Here is a 13,813-nt window from a genome sequence, read left to right on the forward strand (position 1 = left end):
ACAATGTTGGGAGTGTTACAAATGGCTAAAAAAAAAAAAAATAATAAAAAAAATAGGACTTGAGGAGGTTCAAAATGAATGCATAGAACTGCGGAACTGGGATGTCACTTTAAGATCTGTATTTGGGTATTGCATCAGAAGCCAAGGTAAAGGTTTTATTTGGTTCTTTAGAATGACTGCTGGTGTATGGCAACTTGTATACCCAGAAGGGGAATAACATACCCCATTATTACTAGCTAACAAGACCGTACATGTCTGCAGTATAGAGGGGCAATCTTGAGAACAGTTTTCCCTATGATTTTATTCAGTACAGACTCTTTACTCCTTTTACTGCTGTGTTAACAAGAAAAAAGGGGGAACCACAAGACTTTGACCTGTTCAGGATTTAACAACAAATGAGAACTGGTATTTTTAAAGCTTTTCAGAAATAGTTAAGTCTACCAGCAGAATTTATATAGTAAAAGTCCACCAGCCTCTTACCTGTAATTTGTCAATTGCTTTCCTTAAGTTTACAAAAAGACCTTTTCCTTGAGTGATGTTTGGATTGTAACCATTTCATTAACAGGGAAGGCCTTAGATGTGCAGCTGAGCTCTGAACACCCCGGGTTCTGCGCAGGTGGATGCTTGCTGGCAGGGAAGGCAAGCTAAATAAACCTGCAATAAACATACACATCAGACTTACGGAGTGAGACCTGTCTGAGGGCAATATATCCTCTTCTGATAAGTGTATTTGAATGCTATGTTCCAGTGTACTTCCGTTGAGGTGTACCTGAACAAATTAAGGTTATTAATTAATGAGGTAAAGCAATTTTAGTGATAAGGAAACTTGTGAGTACCTGCTAAAATGCTTTCACGTTTTGCGCCCCTTAGTAGGGAAGAAAAAACCCAAGTGATTTTGTTACTTACTTTCTAGGGGTTTTTTTCTCCAGTTGTCTCATTCTGTAGTGTGCACTTTATTAATTAATGCCACACATATCCATGTGCTGATCTGTAGTACTTGCAAGTTCAAATGTAGCACAACATTTGGTCCAGATTGCCCATCGCCTGCTTGATGTTTGACCAGGTGAACTATGAAGGATTAAAGAGAAAAGAATGTTTTCCCAGACAGCTGAGTTTGAAACGAAAATAATTTAACGGGCAAATGTTTTTCTGGTCATAATACTGGAGATAACAAAAGTGCCATTGCCATGCTGTTTAGTAAAAGAAGTGAAGATTTAAAGGGCTGAGAATGTGCTTAGCTGTGATTATAGGTGTTTACAGTATTTTCATTATGTTAAACTATAAAGATTTGTGAGATTTTGTGTTGCAGTTGTGTTTGACCCTAGAGTTCTTGCATGCTAACCTAACGTAGAAGATTAGCCTCTTTGCATGCAGCTCGGTGCTGCTACTGCCGTGACAAGCATGTTCTGTGAGAATGACATAACCTCCCCTGGCTGCAGCCCCTTCCCAGCCCTGTCTGTGGCCTCATTTCCTGTGGTACGTGCATAACTACCTTCATCATTAGTTTCACTAATCTTAACTGTTCGGTCTTATATCAGATGCACTCTGAAATGTGTGGCTTGATCAAATCAGCACTGAACTTTCAGTTTTCTCTTTCAGACAGGCTGAAAAAACTCATTGATGAACGAGAATCCTTGCTAGACCAGGTAATCACAGGAAAACTGAAATGCCGTGTGTTTGCTAAATTTATGATAAAGAATAGTATAGATTAAGAAAATTAAAAAAAAAAAAAACAGCCCTAATGTAAGGTATAGAACAGCAGTGCCATTTTGCCTTTCAGAACGTGTGCTGGGTTGCTCTTGCTGAGGACTTGCTGCATTGCTTGCCACTTTTATTCTTCCTCTGCAACGTTTCTCCTGCACGTTAACTCAGGATACAGGGGAAGAAAGATACGACCCAGTGTGCCTGTTCCATATTGCTAACCAGTCGCATTCAGTGTCCTTAGTCACCTACAACTCCTTTTCCAGGACTGTTCCTGAAAAATAATGCTTCAGATTGGCCACGCACAAGGGAAAAATAAATATGGTACAGAAATTGTAGAAGCAAATTTTATCTCAAAGAGTAAGCCTTCCTGATTGGTGGGTCTGTGGGTAACGGGCTGTTTGGAAGAAATGCTGGAGGAGTTATAGTAATTGGATAAATGGCAATGAAAGTAATTATTGCTGCTACCATGGTATTCCATAGCAGATTATAAAGCTTATTCAAAAAACTTCAGCTGATCTGTTTCTCTGCAAGACACTGTGCTTTCGTATATGGGCTATATCCTTGGCCTTGAGACTTCACATACAACCAAACACAGTTTGGGGATTTTAAGAATGTTTTAAGCGAATGTGCCTACAGAACTTTTACGGCTTTTTAATAAAAGTGTCATCTTCTACTCATCATGTTTGGTCCTGAATTTATACATAAGCACTGATACTTAAAATATGATGAGTCATTTGTCCAAAGAATTTCTAGGAAATGATCTTGTAACAAAAATTTTGTTTGAATTTACATTTTAAAAAATAATTTGTTTTATAATACTTGAGTGAATGAGTACTGAGCTACAGTTTTCCTTACTGATTTTAATAACTGATTATTTTGTGTCCTTCAGGTTAAAAAACTAAAGGGACAACTGGAAGAAAAGCAAAAGAATGGCAAGATGGAAAACACACAGTCAGAAAATGAAGTTCTGGAAAATGGGACAGACATGCACATGATTGACCTCCAAAGTGAGCTGCATTTTGATTTTAAGGGAACTTTTGTGTTCTGCATGTGAGTGAGAAAATGTATGTGTATGATAACCACGTGGCTCAAAGTGAAAATGAGCCTTTGGTTCATGGGAGCCAGCCATGCACCTCTGCTAGAGGTGAGGGAACAATTATCCTTGGCTTGAGCAAGATTGCAATTGGCAATCTCCTTCATGCTCCCCAGGAGAGCTGGGCTGCGTTCCTGGTTAATTCTGCTTTCGGGGTGGTCAGAAGGGAATTGGGCAAGACTGGGAATAGCGCCTAATCCACTGGGCACTTTCTGGACATAGAGCACTTGCTGCTCTGCTGCTGCCCCAAGTAGATTCCGGTAGCATGGAAATTTTATGACAGACTTACTAGACACTGTTAACGCTTGTTCTGACATCTGTGATAAATCTGCAATTCTTGTAGGAGATGCCAACAGACAGATCAGTGATCTCAAATTTAAACTAGCAAAGTCTGAGCAAGAGATAACAGCATTGGAGCAGAATGTAAGTTTTTAGCTTGTTCTGTTTGTTTAGGCATGGTGAGAACACAAAGAGAAATTTTATTTTATTACATGAGAAATGAAATAATGATTCATGTGACTTTCCCTTAAAATAAGAAGCAGGAGTGTTGGCGCATCAGGGCTACTAAGAGTAAAATACTTTCATTTATGTATGCGGAAGAGTGAATATATGATTCATCTTCACTGGAGGAAAAATATTCAAAGTCAAAGGTATATTGAGAGCATGTACTGAACTCTTCAGAACACTTTCTTATGCCTAGCTATCGACAATTTTTAAATGGCTCCTGGCATGTGGTGTCCTGTATATGGATTTTATACAATACTGTTCCATTTTGACTGTTTGCTATTGTCCAGAGTATCTCAGTGATACTCTTGCTAAGATAAATTTAGTCAATAGACTGTATTTTTTGTTTCTGGATGCATATTAAATATGGGTATGTATAAAAGGTCTGGAGTAAGTTACCATGGCCAGGCTTCCTTGGTGTACATATATATTTCTTTCTATTTTCCTCAAAATATGCCTTAATTTTGTTAAAGAAAAAGTGAGCATCTCTCTGGTTATTGCTTAACTACTAGCGGAAGAGTAAAGCTTTAGAGTAACTTCATGGTACAGCCTTTTATTCAAAAAATTTGCCTTCACCTTAGGTAATACGATTGGAAGGTCAGGTAGCCCGGTACAAAACTGCTGCTGAAAATGCTGAAAGAGTAGAAGATGAACTGAAAGCAGAGAAACGCAAACTGCAGAGAGAGGTAAGTCTAAATGCAAACTGCCATAGGCTAGCAGTCAGCCTGCACCGCACAGGGGGAGACCCTTCTGTCTGGTGCATTTTAGAGGAGGAACTACCCTTCCTGGTAGAGCAAAGAATAAACATCTTTTTAGTTATTATTTAGTGCTTTAGTTACTCATTCTAAATGTGTAACCAAACTTTCTGTACTCAAACTGGAGTAACAGTCACAACTATGAGCTCCCACTGCCATTTCACCATCCCTTCCTAAACTGATTTCCAGTGCCTTGCTTTGTACCAGAGCTGGTTCTCTGGAGCAAACTCAGGTTTTGCTTGTGCAGCTTGAATCTAGAAGCAGCCTTCAGATGCTCAGATCTGCACGCTGCTTTGCAGCTGTGAATGTTCCCATGCTTCGACATCCATCAAGCTGAATTGCTGTACTTGTCCTTTATTGTACCTGAAGGCTCATTACTTTGGGTGGTATAAATACTGAGTTTGTAAATACAAATCACTGATCTTTTTAGAATATGTGATTCAGAAGTTACAGCAGTAGAAAGCTGGAAATCCTGCTGTAAAGTTAATTTGGACACTTCATTATTTAAGTACAGTGCCATGCCTTACCTGGAATGACAGTCTAAACTGTCAAGCTTCAGAGTCTAAACTTGAGTGCTAAATGGATGTGAATTGTTCTTATTGAGCCTGTTTTCCTTCTTCTGACAATCTGTTCATGCCTGTTTGCTGTAGTGTTTCTGTCCACAGACTGTCCATGTTTCTCTCTCAAAAAATGCATCTTCAAGCTGTCTGTAATTTTGACCTTATTTGTCTTGCCAGACTTCATGTTCTCTCCAAGTGGCTGCTACAGTCAGCTTAAATATGTTTGTCAGCTTCTTTCACACTCACCTCCTGAGGGTTTTGGGATTTTTTTTCAGTGTGACTCTGCTTTTTCCAAATACTCCTTCTGCTGTGCTGCCTATAAATACTGCTCTGTACAGTCCACCTCTCTCTCCCTACCCGCATCCCGTGGTGGGTTTTATACCAAAGTCACAGCTGTGGCTGTAGTTCTGGGAACCAGAAACATAAAAGCCAGGCAGCGAGACAAGTGTATGTCACCCAGCAGGTATTTCTGAGCATGCGTGCCTCTGAAGTTGAGGCAAACTCTGAGCCATTTCCAACGTTCTGTAAATACCTTGGATTCCTGGCACCATGCTTAGAAAATATCTCTCTGTGTGGCCTTCAGAGTAGTTACACAACATCTACTTTTAACCCTGCTAATAAGAATTTTCAGCTGCTTTATCTTGTAAGGAAATTCTAGCAATATAATCGGTTAGTGTTGGTAACTACAAACATTGCTTTATCTTTAGAAAGGGAAAACGCTGTGGAAGTTACAGGCTTTTTTTCTGCTTCCTTCCTTCAGCTTCGTTCAGCATTAGATAAAACTGAAGAGCTTGAAGTCAGCAATGGCCATCTAGTAAAACGCCTGGAGAAGATGAAAGCCAACCGGAGTGCTTTACTGTCTCAGCAATAACCACCACCTTTCGATGGAAACTACTACTACTTGATAGAATCAGAACAACGTCGCCGATGCTTCTGTCTCTTGCTGTCTGGGATGCTTTGTGTCATACCTTCTGAGAACAGACAACCCCAACATTTGCTACGTGCCACCCAGCTGCGGTTCTCTCTACGCAGACTCAAACCTACTGCACTATATACATAGGAGTAGCTGATCCAAATGGCTGTGCCTGCGGGAGCCCTTCCACACCGATCATTGGGTACCTTCAAAGTACAATTTCCATCTACGGTATAAGAAGCACATCGGGCATCGCGTTAAGTTCTCCATCCAGAAGGCACAGCAGCCATTTATTGCCATTTAAAATGGCATTCAAAGAAAACATTTAACTGGACTGGAATTTTGTGTCTTGCTGAAAATAAAAAACAAAAACAAAAAACAACAAAACACTAAGTTTTGGACTTTCTCATGACAGTATCTGTAATGTAGTGACTACAGTAGAGTTATTCATAGTAGGTTTTTTCATTTACAAATCACTGTGGAACCACAAGCCATTACAAAGCAAAACTCCTTCAGTGGAAACCATGGAAGAAAATGGTCTTGGAAGCAAAAGTGACCTTAAATGACTTTGCCAATAAAACAAAGGTGTTTGGAGAGATTTTTGCACCAGTGAAATCATAAGACTATTTTATTTCAGGGTAAATAGGCAATAGCTTCATTGAATTTTCAACTTTTATTTGTATTATTTAATCTCTGCTCTTGGAGTTGAAGTAAACTACTTTTAAAGGATGTAAAATTGCATTAATAAACCAGCATAAGGCCATGTTTTAAGAAATGGGGGGGTTTGCACTTAGATCACTCACTCTGGTGCATTTGTCAAAGGAAGTGTCATTTGCCTAAACAAAACATGTAATGGGTTTTTTACATCAGAAACTATCTACTGGTCCATGAACTACTAGGAAACTATGCCGCTGCAAAATGCAAGTCTAATTTTTAAAAAAGTAACTGATACGTAAAGAAGCACTTTAGAAAATGTTACTGCCTATGGTTTTTCTACAAGTTCAGAAGTAGCAAATTATTTCCTTCTAAGGCCGTTACAAAGGTTTTCCACTTTTCATTAAAAATAGTGTAATAAATTAAGATGTTGCAGGCAATTTATTATACGCAACTAGCACTACAGCTCTGGTTTATTGGAAATTACTCTGAATGTACTACTCAATGGAGAACATCAGTTACCTGAAGAATAAAGCTGTCCTTTCCCCTTCAGCCCTAACAGAAAAGCTTGTGAGTAAGGTAGGCAACCAGTCGCTTAGGAATCTGCTCATGCAATGAAGCAGCATCTCCTGTTTGACAGGAGCAACCTTCTGTCGGTGCTCACTGCCTCAATAGATACAGTTCTATCAAGCCAAATCCAAACTCGGGAGACCATTTCTTCTTAACTTGGTCTTCAGACTCTCCGGTCCATATCTTTTCCTAGCCTCTTCCTTGTGGTCTGGAGGTTAGAGTATAAACCGCTGCTATTTTCAACGTAAGGGGATCGCTGGTATCTTCTTAGAGCACCTTCACAAATGAAATAAACCAAAACCAGTATCTGAATGTGTTTCTCTGGTTTGGCTAGAAAATAACACCTTTCTCTTCATCTCTTCTGAGTGCACCCGGAAATTTAGGAATGAAGTACTGAAATTAATATTCCAGGACAAGGATGAAGAAGGCTTTTTTTGTGCCCCTGGGGAAGTAAGTATGTCCTTGTTGATCAAGTGTGGTGAAACACAGGGATGAAAGGAATCTTATAAATGAAATTTCCACTCTAGCTAGGGCTTTGGGTTATTTTTCTTTTTTTTTTTTCTTTCTTTTTTTTTTTTTGTTTTTGAGAGGAACATTCAGGTGAAGAGCCAGGTTTCTTGTGGAATACCTCAAAATTGCTGTGGATACCAATTTACAATTTTCTGTGGTTGACTTGTGTAATTTCTGGTGTACAAAGCCTCTGGGGCCTAAAAACTGAACTAAGGGTTTATCAGAATGCAAACAAATTTACTAAATACAGCATCTTCCTAACTGATGTTGAGGTGTGTGATTGCCACCAGTCATGTTTTTATTTGTGATAGTGGTGAAAACGGTCTCTTCTGGCAAGATTCAGGAGAAACTACCTAGCAACTAAGCATTGGTCCAAAAGGCTAAAAGATAATACTTTGCTCATCAAGAAGTGATGTGTTTTATCATTTCAAAGTAGGTTGCATCTCAAACCCCATAAGCATGAAACTTCATGACAGAAATCAGATGTGTATTTCAACCTGGGTATGCTCTTAGTAGAAGTCTTTGTGTGTGATAAAGTAGCAGAATGTTGAAGCCACATTTCCCAGCCCCCACCCCACCCCACCCACCCCCCCCAAATTTCCAGTATGACTTAGCTTTAGAATAAGGGAAGAAAAAATAGTGGTTGGTTTCCTGCAAACTGTTTTATGTTTTCCTGTGAAGAATGTACAACAACAGGGCTTTGAATGGTCATAATAGCACATGCCCCAGTTCTTTTAATTGATCTCCAAACAAGAGAGCCTCAGTACCCATCCCGCTGACTCACAGCGGAGCCGAGGTGGTGGCAGCCTGGCGAGGAATGGCTCCTGGGGGAACCAGGACGGGTTTTCCTACAATTTCTATTTTAAATTGTTATCCTTCGGATTATTTTTAAATGTTAAATATTTTTTATTGTTTGCAAAAGGAATGTTGCCCAAAATGTTTTTTCATTTTGTTTTGTTTTTCCAACCAAACTGTTACGAGATACGAGCGTGGAAAAGGAAATTCGTTAGCAGCACTTGCCAATAAAAATGTGACTTGTTTGGGTAGTTTTTATGGAGTGGTCTGTCATGATGATGTTACTGGTAAAAGTTCTCTTGGAAAATACAGACTTTTTGGATGATACTGCTATAAGAGCTCGTTTTCCTTTTTGACATACTTCTGCAGACACAAATGTGAGCAAAGCTGCTTGTAAAATGTACAGAGGGGCTTGTGTGCCTGAGGGCACTGGTGTGAGACATACCTCCAAATACTAACGTTTTTAATGGCAGGGTGCACTTGGGGAGGGGGGTGGGGCGGGGGACGGACGGATGGACAAGGGACAGTGTCCCATCAGGAAAAAAATGTAATGGTATTGCTTATTGGGTTCATTCTCCACTTAAGAGTATTTATGGTGAACATATAGCTAAACCCACATGGCAACTTTCCTTGGAAGAGTCCTTTAATGAGGCAACTTGCTTCATCAAAAACGTGTCAGTTCTAGTATGAAACTTGATGTTGCATTGGCGGTATGGGTGTTTCCCATCGAGGATCTCTTACAGTAAGTGTTCTGAGGAGGTTAGTGCTTCTCTCTGCTTTAAACGCTCTAAACAATTGATTATACAGGTTTGGGGGTTCGTTTGTTTTAGGCAGCTAAGTGATGTTTGACACACTTTATTAGGAACTTTACCCTTATGTGTTTAAAGGAAGAAGCAGGGAAACTGTAAAAACAACGTGTACATGTACAATTGCTAACCTGTGTAGCAGGTATTTGCCAGGCAAGATTCCCCAGCTCGCTGCATTAGTCTCCACTGCCTGTAATACGCTCCTTCAGACTGAAAGCCTTCTAGCAGCTAGGTTTTAAGAGCAGGTTTTAATCACGGCACGAGAGGCCGGGCTGCCGCTCCGGGGGAGCCCCGCCGCTGTGCGGGACGCGCGGCCGCCTCTGAGGAGACGAGGGGCGGGGTGGTGGCAGCACGCGCTTGGCGCTGGCGCCTCGCCGGCCAATCAGGGGCCGGAGCGCTCCCCGCCGCGGCCAATGGGCTGGAGGCGCGGGCGGGGAGCGGCGGGTGGCGGCCGTTGAGCGCGTGCTGGGCGCGGCGGTTGGCGGCTGGGCGCGGCGGGGAGCGGGTAAGCGGCGGGGGCGTTACGGGACGCGGGGGGCTGCGTGTGGGCAGCGGGGCTCCCTGGAGCCGCGGTGAGGGCTGTGGGCCGCGTTCTCTGCCCGGGGAGTTCTCCTTGGGTGCTCTGGGGCGCCCCCCTGCCTCCCCCGGGGCTCTCCGCCATATGGAAGCTGCGCGCTAACATCGGTGCCACTTTCTAACCGGCGCGGCTACGTCGGTAGTAGGAGCAACAAGGTTGTTACGTGCCTGGGGCACAGGTAGAGCTATTTTGATTCTTGTTCCCCTTAACCTGGCCTTAAGAGGTGTGGGGGGAAGTCACTTCTCTGTGATAACACGTTGAGATTTATGTATGGGTATCTGAGCTCTGCTTCGGTAGTGTTACAGCAAGATTTTTTTAAATTTAATATTATATATAATTAATTAATTAAAATTTTAAAAGTTTCCTAATGCTTCAGTGAGAGATGAAGTTAAAGTTAACCATCATAAGAAAGCTCACGTTTTTGAAACAAAAATAACGTTAGAAGCACATAATGAAATCATAGTAAGGTGTGTGGGGTTTTTTGGAGGGTGACTTCTATTGATGACTTCTGGTAAATGATTAAAATTGCTTTCATTAAGTGATTTTAAACGGTGTCACTTTAATGACGATGCTCAGCGGATGCGGGTGCAAGAAACAAGCCGTGTTTGCCTGTGAGGAGGGGCTGACATGAAATTATCCCTTAGGGGGGTCCATTTGCAAACCTTCCCGTGCAGGCAGGAGGCCTGGATCACGCTGTTGGTATCGAGTGGGCAGAGCTGGTGTAACCTGTATGTTAATCCCAGAAACAGGGGTAATGTTAATTAATTAAAATTGTTAAGCCAAGAAACAGGTCTGAGCTTCCAGTCTCCCCTCATGCTCCACCTGCAGCTTGTGTTGTGCTCCAGTACGTCACTTGGTTCCTTATGAACTATGTTTCACCGCTCTGGAAACTTCCTCTAGAGTTTGAGTCGGTGACTTGCGTCTTTAGAAGCATGTGAAACCCAGTTTATGGGCCTGTTGGTTGGTCTGCATGCCCTCGCAGGGGGAAGAGTTACAGACAGGACTGTAATTTGCTGCGCTGTACGTAAGATTATAGTTGGGTTGGAGACCAGTGACTATAACAGAAAACTTTTGTGTTTTATGTAAATAGTTCAGAAAGCATATGTAACAGGAATACGTCTTAACATTTGTATATAACCTTCTCTTCGCTACAAGCTTCTGGGGAAGATGGAGAGGAATGGACGAGTATGAGAAAAAAGCTTCACAGAGAACATCTTCCATCTCTAAGTGCTTTTTCTCTTGTTTTTTGTTCATGTTTGCTATGAAACTAGGTTTGTTGCCGGTGCAGAGCAGGTGTATTGCTTTGCTTTGCTGTATTGTCCAGATTTCTTCTTTTGCTAAAATAAATGCTCTGATCCAAGAAGCCATCTTCCTGTACTCCTTTATGACTTACGCTTTCTGGTTGTAAAGATTCTCAGGATTTCTTACGGTTTTGTGCTTGATAAACATTTCTTCTTGTTTCCCCAGAATTAAAAGTAATGTGCTTCCGTTACCCCCTTGTCCAACACCTGAAGAGTTTTTAGTTCTCAAGGTACACAGAGCTCTTAAGTTCACCTCCTGACTCATTTAAAATTTTTATAGCTCCTGGACTGAAATATAGTCCCTACAGTAAATATACTGGTCGTGGATCCAGAAAGCGTAAGCTTTTTGTGGCAAGGAGTGCTTAGAGGCCAGTATACAGTCAGGAATGGTGTGAGCTCTGTTTGCAGTCACTGAGTCCATTACCATCAGCATCTTGACTTTCAGAGTCAGTATGTGCGTCTAAACACCTCTTGTGCTGTCATGGAGTTAGCGTATGATGTAAATAGTTTACTGTGTATCAACAAGGAGTCTGATGATTCACCAGCCAAGAAATGCTTCAGCGGTAAGAGGATGGAAACTTCACCCAAGAGTGTAAGGAAATAGGATTAATTGGTCTCTGAGGATGCTTTTATTTAATTGAAATCAAACAACAAGAACAGCAAATTCGTATTACAACCTTCCATGAGCTCTTAGAATTTCTTTGGGAACACATCATGTAATTCGTAGCTTCTATACTAGTGTGCAGTAGGTAAAAATAAGATGGTTAATTTAATGTATTTTTTAAACAGTAATGTCCTGTATACTATGGAGTATCTCAAACTTCTCTTGATTTTTATTAAGGTGAGAAGCTGCTAGGAAGAGACAAGCTCATGACTTTGAGAGGTTGAAGTAGAAGTGAGTTGTGTGGATTACTTCTGAGGAGGAGGGCTTAAGTGTTTGTACCATGGAATTAGAAAATAGCAGCGATGTTAACAGCAAAAGGAAATGCATCAGTCAGACCTCCCATCTTTTTCCTTACTGTGAGGAAGCTGAATGCACGCTCGTCAGAGGTGTTGAAGCAGGAGCTAACCACTCAGGTTTTGGCCAGGAACATTCTGCCAATGTTTCAGAATTAAAGTTGGCAGAGGAAAGCTTACCTTATTTAAGTTCATCTTTAGATGCAGATATTGATATGTATAATACAAAGATAATGAGAATTTGCTGTGCACAGGTAGATGTTAGCAAGAAAGAAGCTGATGTGTTGGAAGGGGCATGTGACAATGAAGGGTGTCATGACAGCAGACAAAGCCATTTAAGTGAAGATTCGGACTATCTTAGTGTTCATGAGCAAGATTTTGATGATAGGAATAGCTCAGTTGAGTTTTCTGAGCCAAGAGAAACTATAGGAATTGAAACCTTAAAGCTGATCGATCCAGTTCGTGAAGTTCCAGGGGATGGAGTCACACAGGAACAAAATCTTGTTGATGGGTCACAAGGTTGTTCTCCTGGTTCTGAGTATGGCGTAGGTGACCAGACCTGCCCAGAAGCAGCTGTACCAGCACTTCCCCACCTGTTTCGGGACTCTCTGTCTCTGCCAGATTGCAATGGCATGACTTGTGATCATCAAGAAGAGCAAACTGAGTATCATAGTGGTGTTTGTGGAAGTATGCTTGGAAGGCATTCTTGTGGGAATGAAGGTAGGGTCTGTCCAAATCTGCTGGTACGTGACAGTATACAAAATGGCAAGGTGAAAGACACAGCACTGATTGATGGCACGCTGCCACCCCAAATCTTTACAAGTGAAGAAGTGTCTGAAAAGAATGATGGACGCATTCACAGCATCTCGGTGAAGCAGGACAATCCTTTACTGTCACCAAGGGAAGAGGCCCCTGCAGAAGCTATGCAATTTTGTGAATGTGCACGGGACTCTGATTTCTACAGTTGTGAAGAATCTGGTGCATGCGCACATGGTACCAGCTGCACTGACTGCACTACAAAGGATGCTGAAACCCAATTTGCAGTCTCTGAAATTCTCACTAGCAAGAATATCTTTTTTGGGGTGGAAGTTGCAGAAGAATCCTCCCACGGAAAAACCAGCTGCCTGAACTCCGAGTTGGAGCATCATGAAACCTTGAAAAGTGTTGCCAGTGACTCTATGATTAACCAGGCTGTTGATGCGAGTTCTGATTTTAGAGCTTGCTTTACAACAAGCAGAAGTACCAGTGCTCAGGTTTGTGTCTCATCAATGGCTATTAATACAGAAATAACAATGATGAACAAATCTCGACCAGTGGGAAGGCGTCCTGAAACCTGTGTAGACGTTGCTTGCAATACAGACTGGTCATGTGGAGAGGGTAGCACAGAGGAAATTCAGTCACAGCTTACTGACAGGCTGAAAAAGCACGCCGTTGGCAATACTGCAACAGCTGAAAGTTCACAAACTCAGGTAATTAAAAAAAAAAAAACCCACAAGCAAACAATTTTGGTATCTAGAACTTTTTAAAGTTCCTCAGAACTTGTCTATACAAATGTTAATCTGTAACTTGAAAATTTTTGTTTGTTTGTTTAGGAACATCAGGAGTCAAAAAATGAGCTGCGTAGCAGTGGTGTAAAGATAAGCACTGACAGGTGGGTTGTGGGTTGGTCTTGGTTTGAACTTCTAGATTGAGGATAAGACTTTCATCATGATTGAAAGGTGGGCCCTGACTTAGCAAAACTGATGGTATTAAAAGATCGTTGGGCAGCAGTTCCTATGCTGTAGGGTAGGCAGGGACCTGGACAAGCGAGAAGAATGAGCTGAAGACCTCCTGAAGGTGAACCAAGACTGAAGCAGCCTTGCTCCATGGTTGCAGACTGGCCAAGAACAAGTCAAGTGTAAGTCAGCAGTGCTCCCATATGGCAAGGAAGGGAAACAGCATCCTGGGGGTGCATTAGAGCTCAGCCAGCGGGTGGAAGAAGTGTTGATTCTTCTCAGTTTGGTGCTCGTGAGATTGCATCTGGAAAGGTGTCTCCAGCTGTGGGCCTTGTAGTGCAGGAGATTGGTGGACTAGGGAAAGCCCACAGAGATGGCGAGGGGAGCACCTGATGTGTG

At 41.8% G+C, this 13,813-nt stretch overlaps 2 protein-coding genes across 2 annotated transcripts in view; both read left to right on the plus strand.

Annotated features, from left to right (window-relative positions):
• The window catches only part of LRRFIP1 (LRR binding FLII interacting protein 1), a 109,626-nt gene extending 103,710 nt beyond the window's left edge, over positions 1 to 5,916 (plus strand). The window contains exons 8-12 of the mRNA XM_080399830.1: positions 1,600 to 1,646; positions 2,594 to 2,711; positions 3,141 to 3,220; positions 3,883 to 3,987; positions 5,377 to 5,916. Coding sequence (XP_080255956.1) covers positions 1,600 to 1,646; positions 2,594 to 2,711; positions 3,141 to 3,220; positions 3,883 to 3,987; positions 5,377 to 5,487 — 461 coding nt within the window. The 3' untranslated portion in view covers positions 5,488 to 5,916. The remainder of the gene's footprint in view (positions 1 to 1,599; positions 1,647 to 2,593; positions 2,712 to 3,140; positions 3,221 to 3,882; positions 3,988 to 5,376) is intronic.
• Positions 5,917 to 8,429: 2,513 nt separating this feature from the next.
• LOC308068481 (RNA-binding protein 44-like) overlaps positions 8,430 to 13,813 on the plus strand; it is a 44,452-nt gene continuing 39,068 nt past the window's right edge. The window contains exons 1-2 of the mRNA XM_080399188.1: positions 8,430 to 13,168; positions 13,292 to 13,350. Coding sequence (XP_080255314.1) covers positions 11,687 to 13,168; positions 13,292 to 13,350 — 1,541 coding nt within the window. The 5' untranslated portion in view covers positions 8,430 to 11,686. The remainder of the gene's footprint in view (positions 13,169 to 13,291; positions 13,351 to 13,813) is intronic.

This window comes from Falco punctatus, assembly GCF_963210335.1.
Source record: "Falco punctatus genome assembly, chromosome: 8".
NCBI classification, from domain to species: domain Eukaryota; kingdom Metazoa; phylum Chordata; class Aves; order Falconiformes; family Falconidae; genus Falco; species Falco punctatus.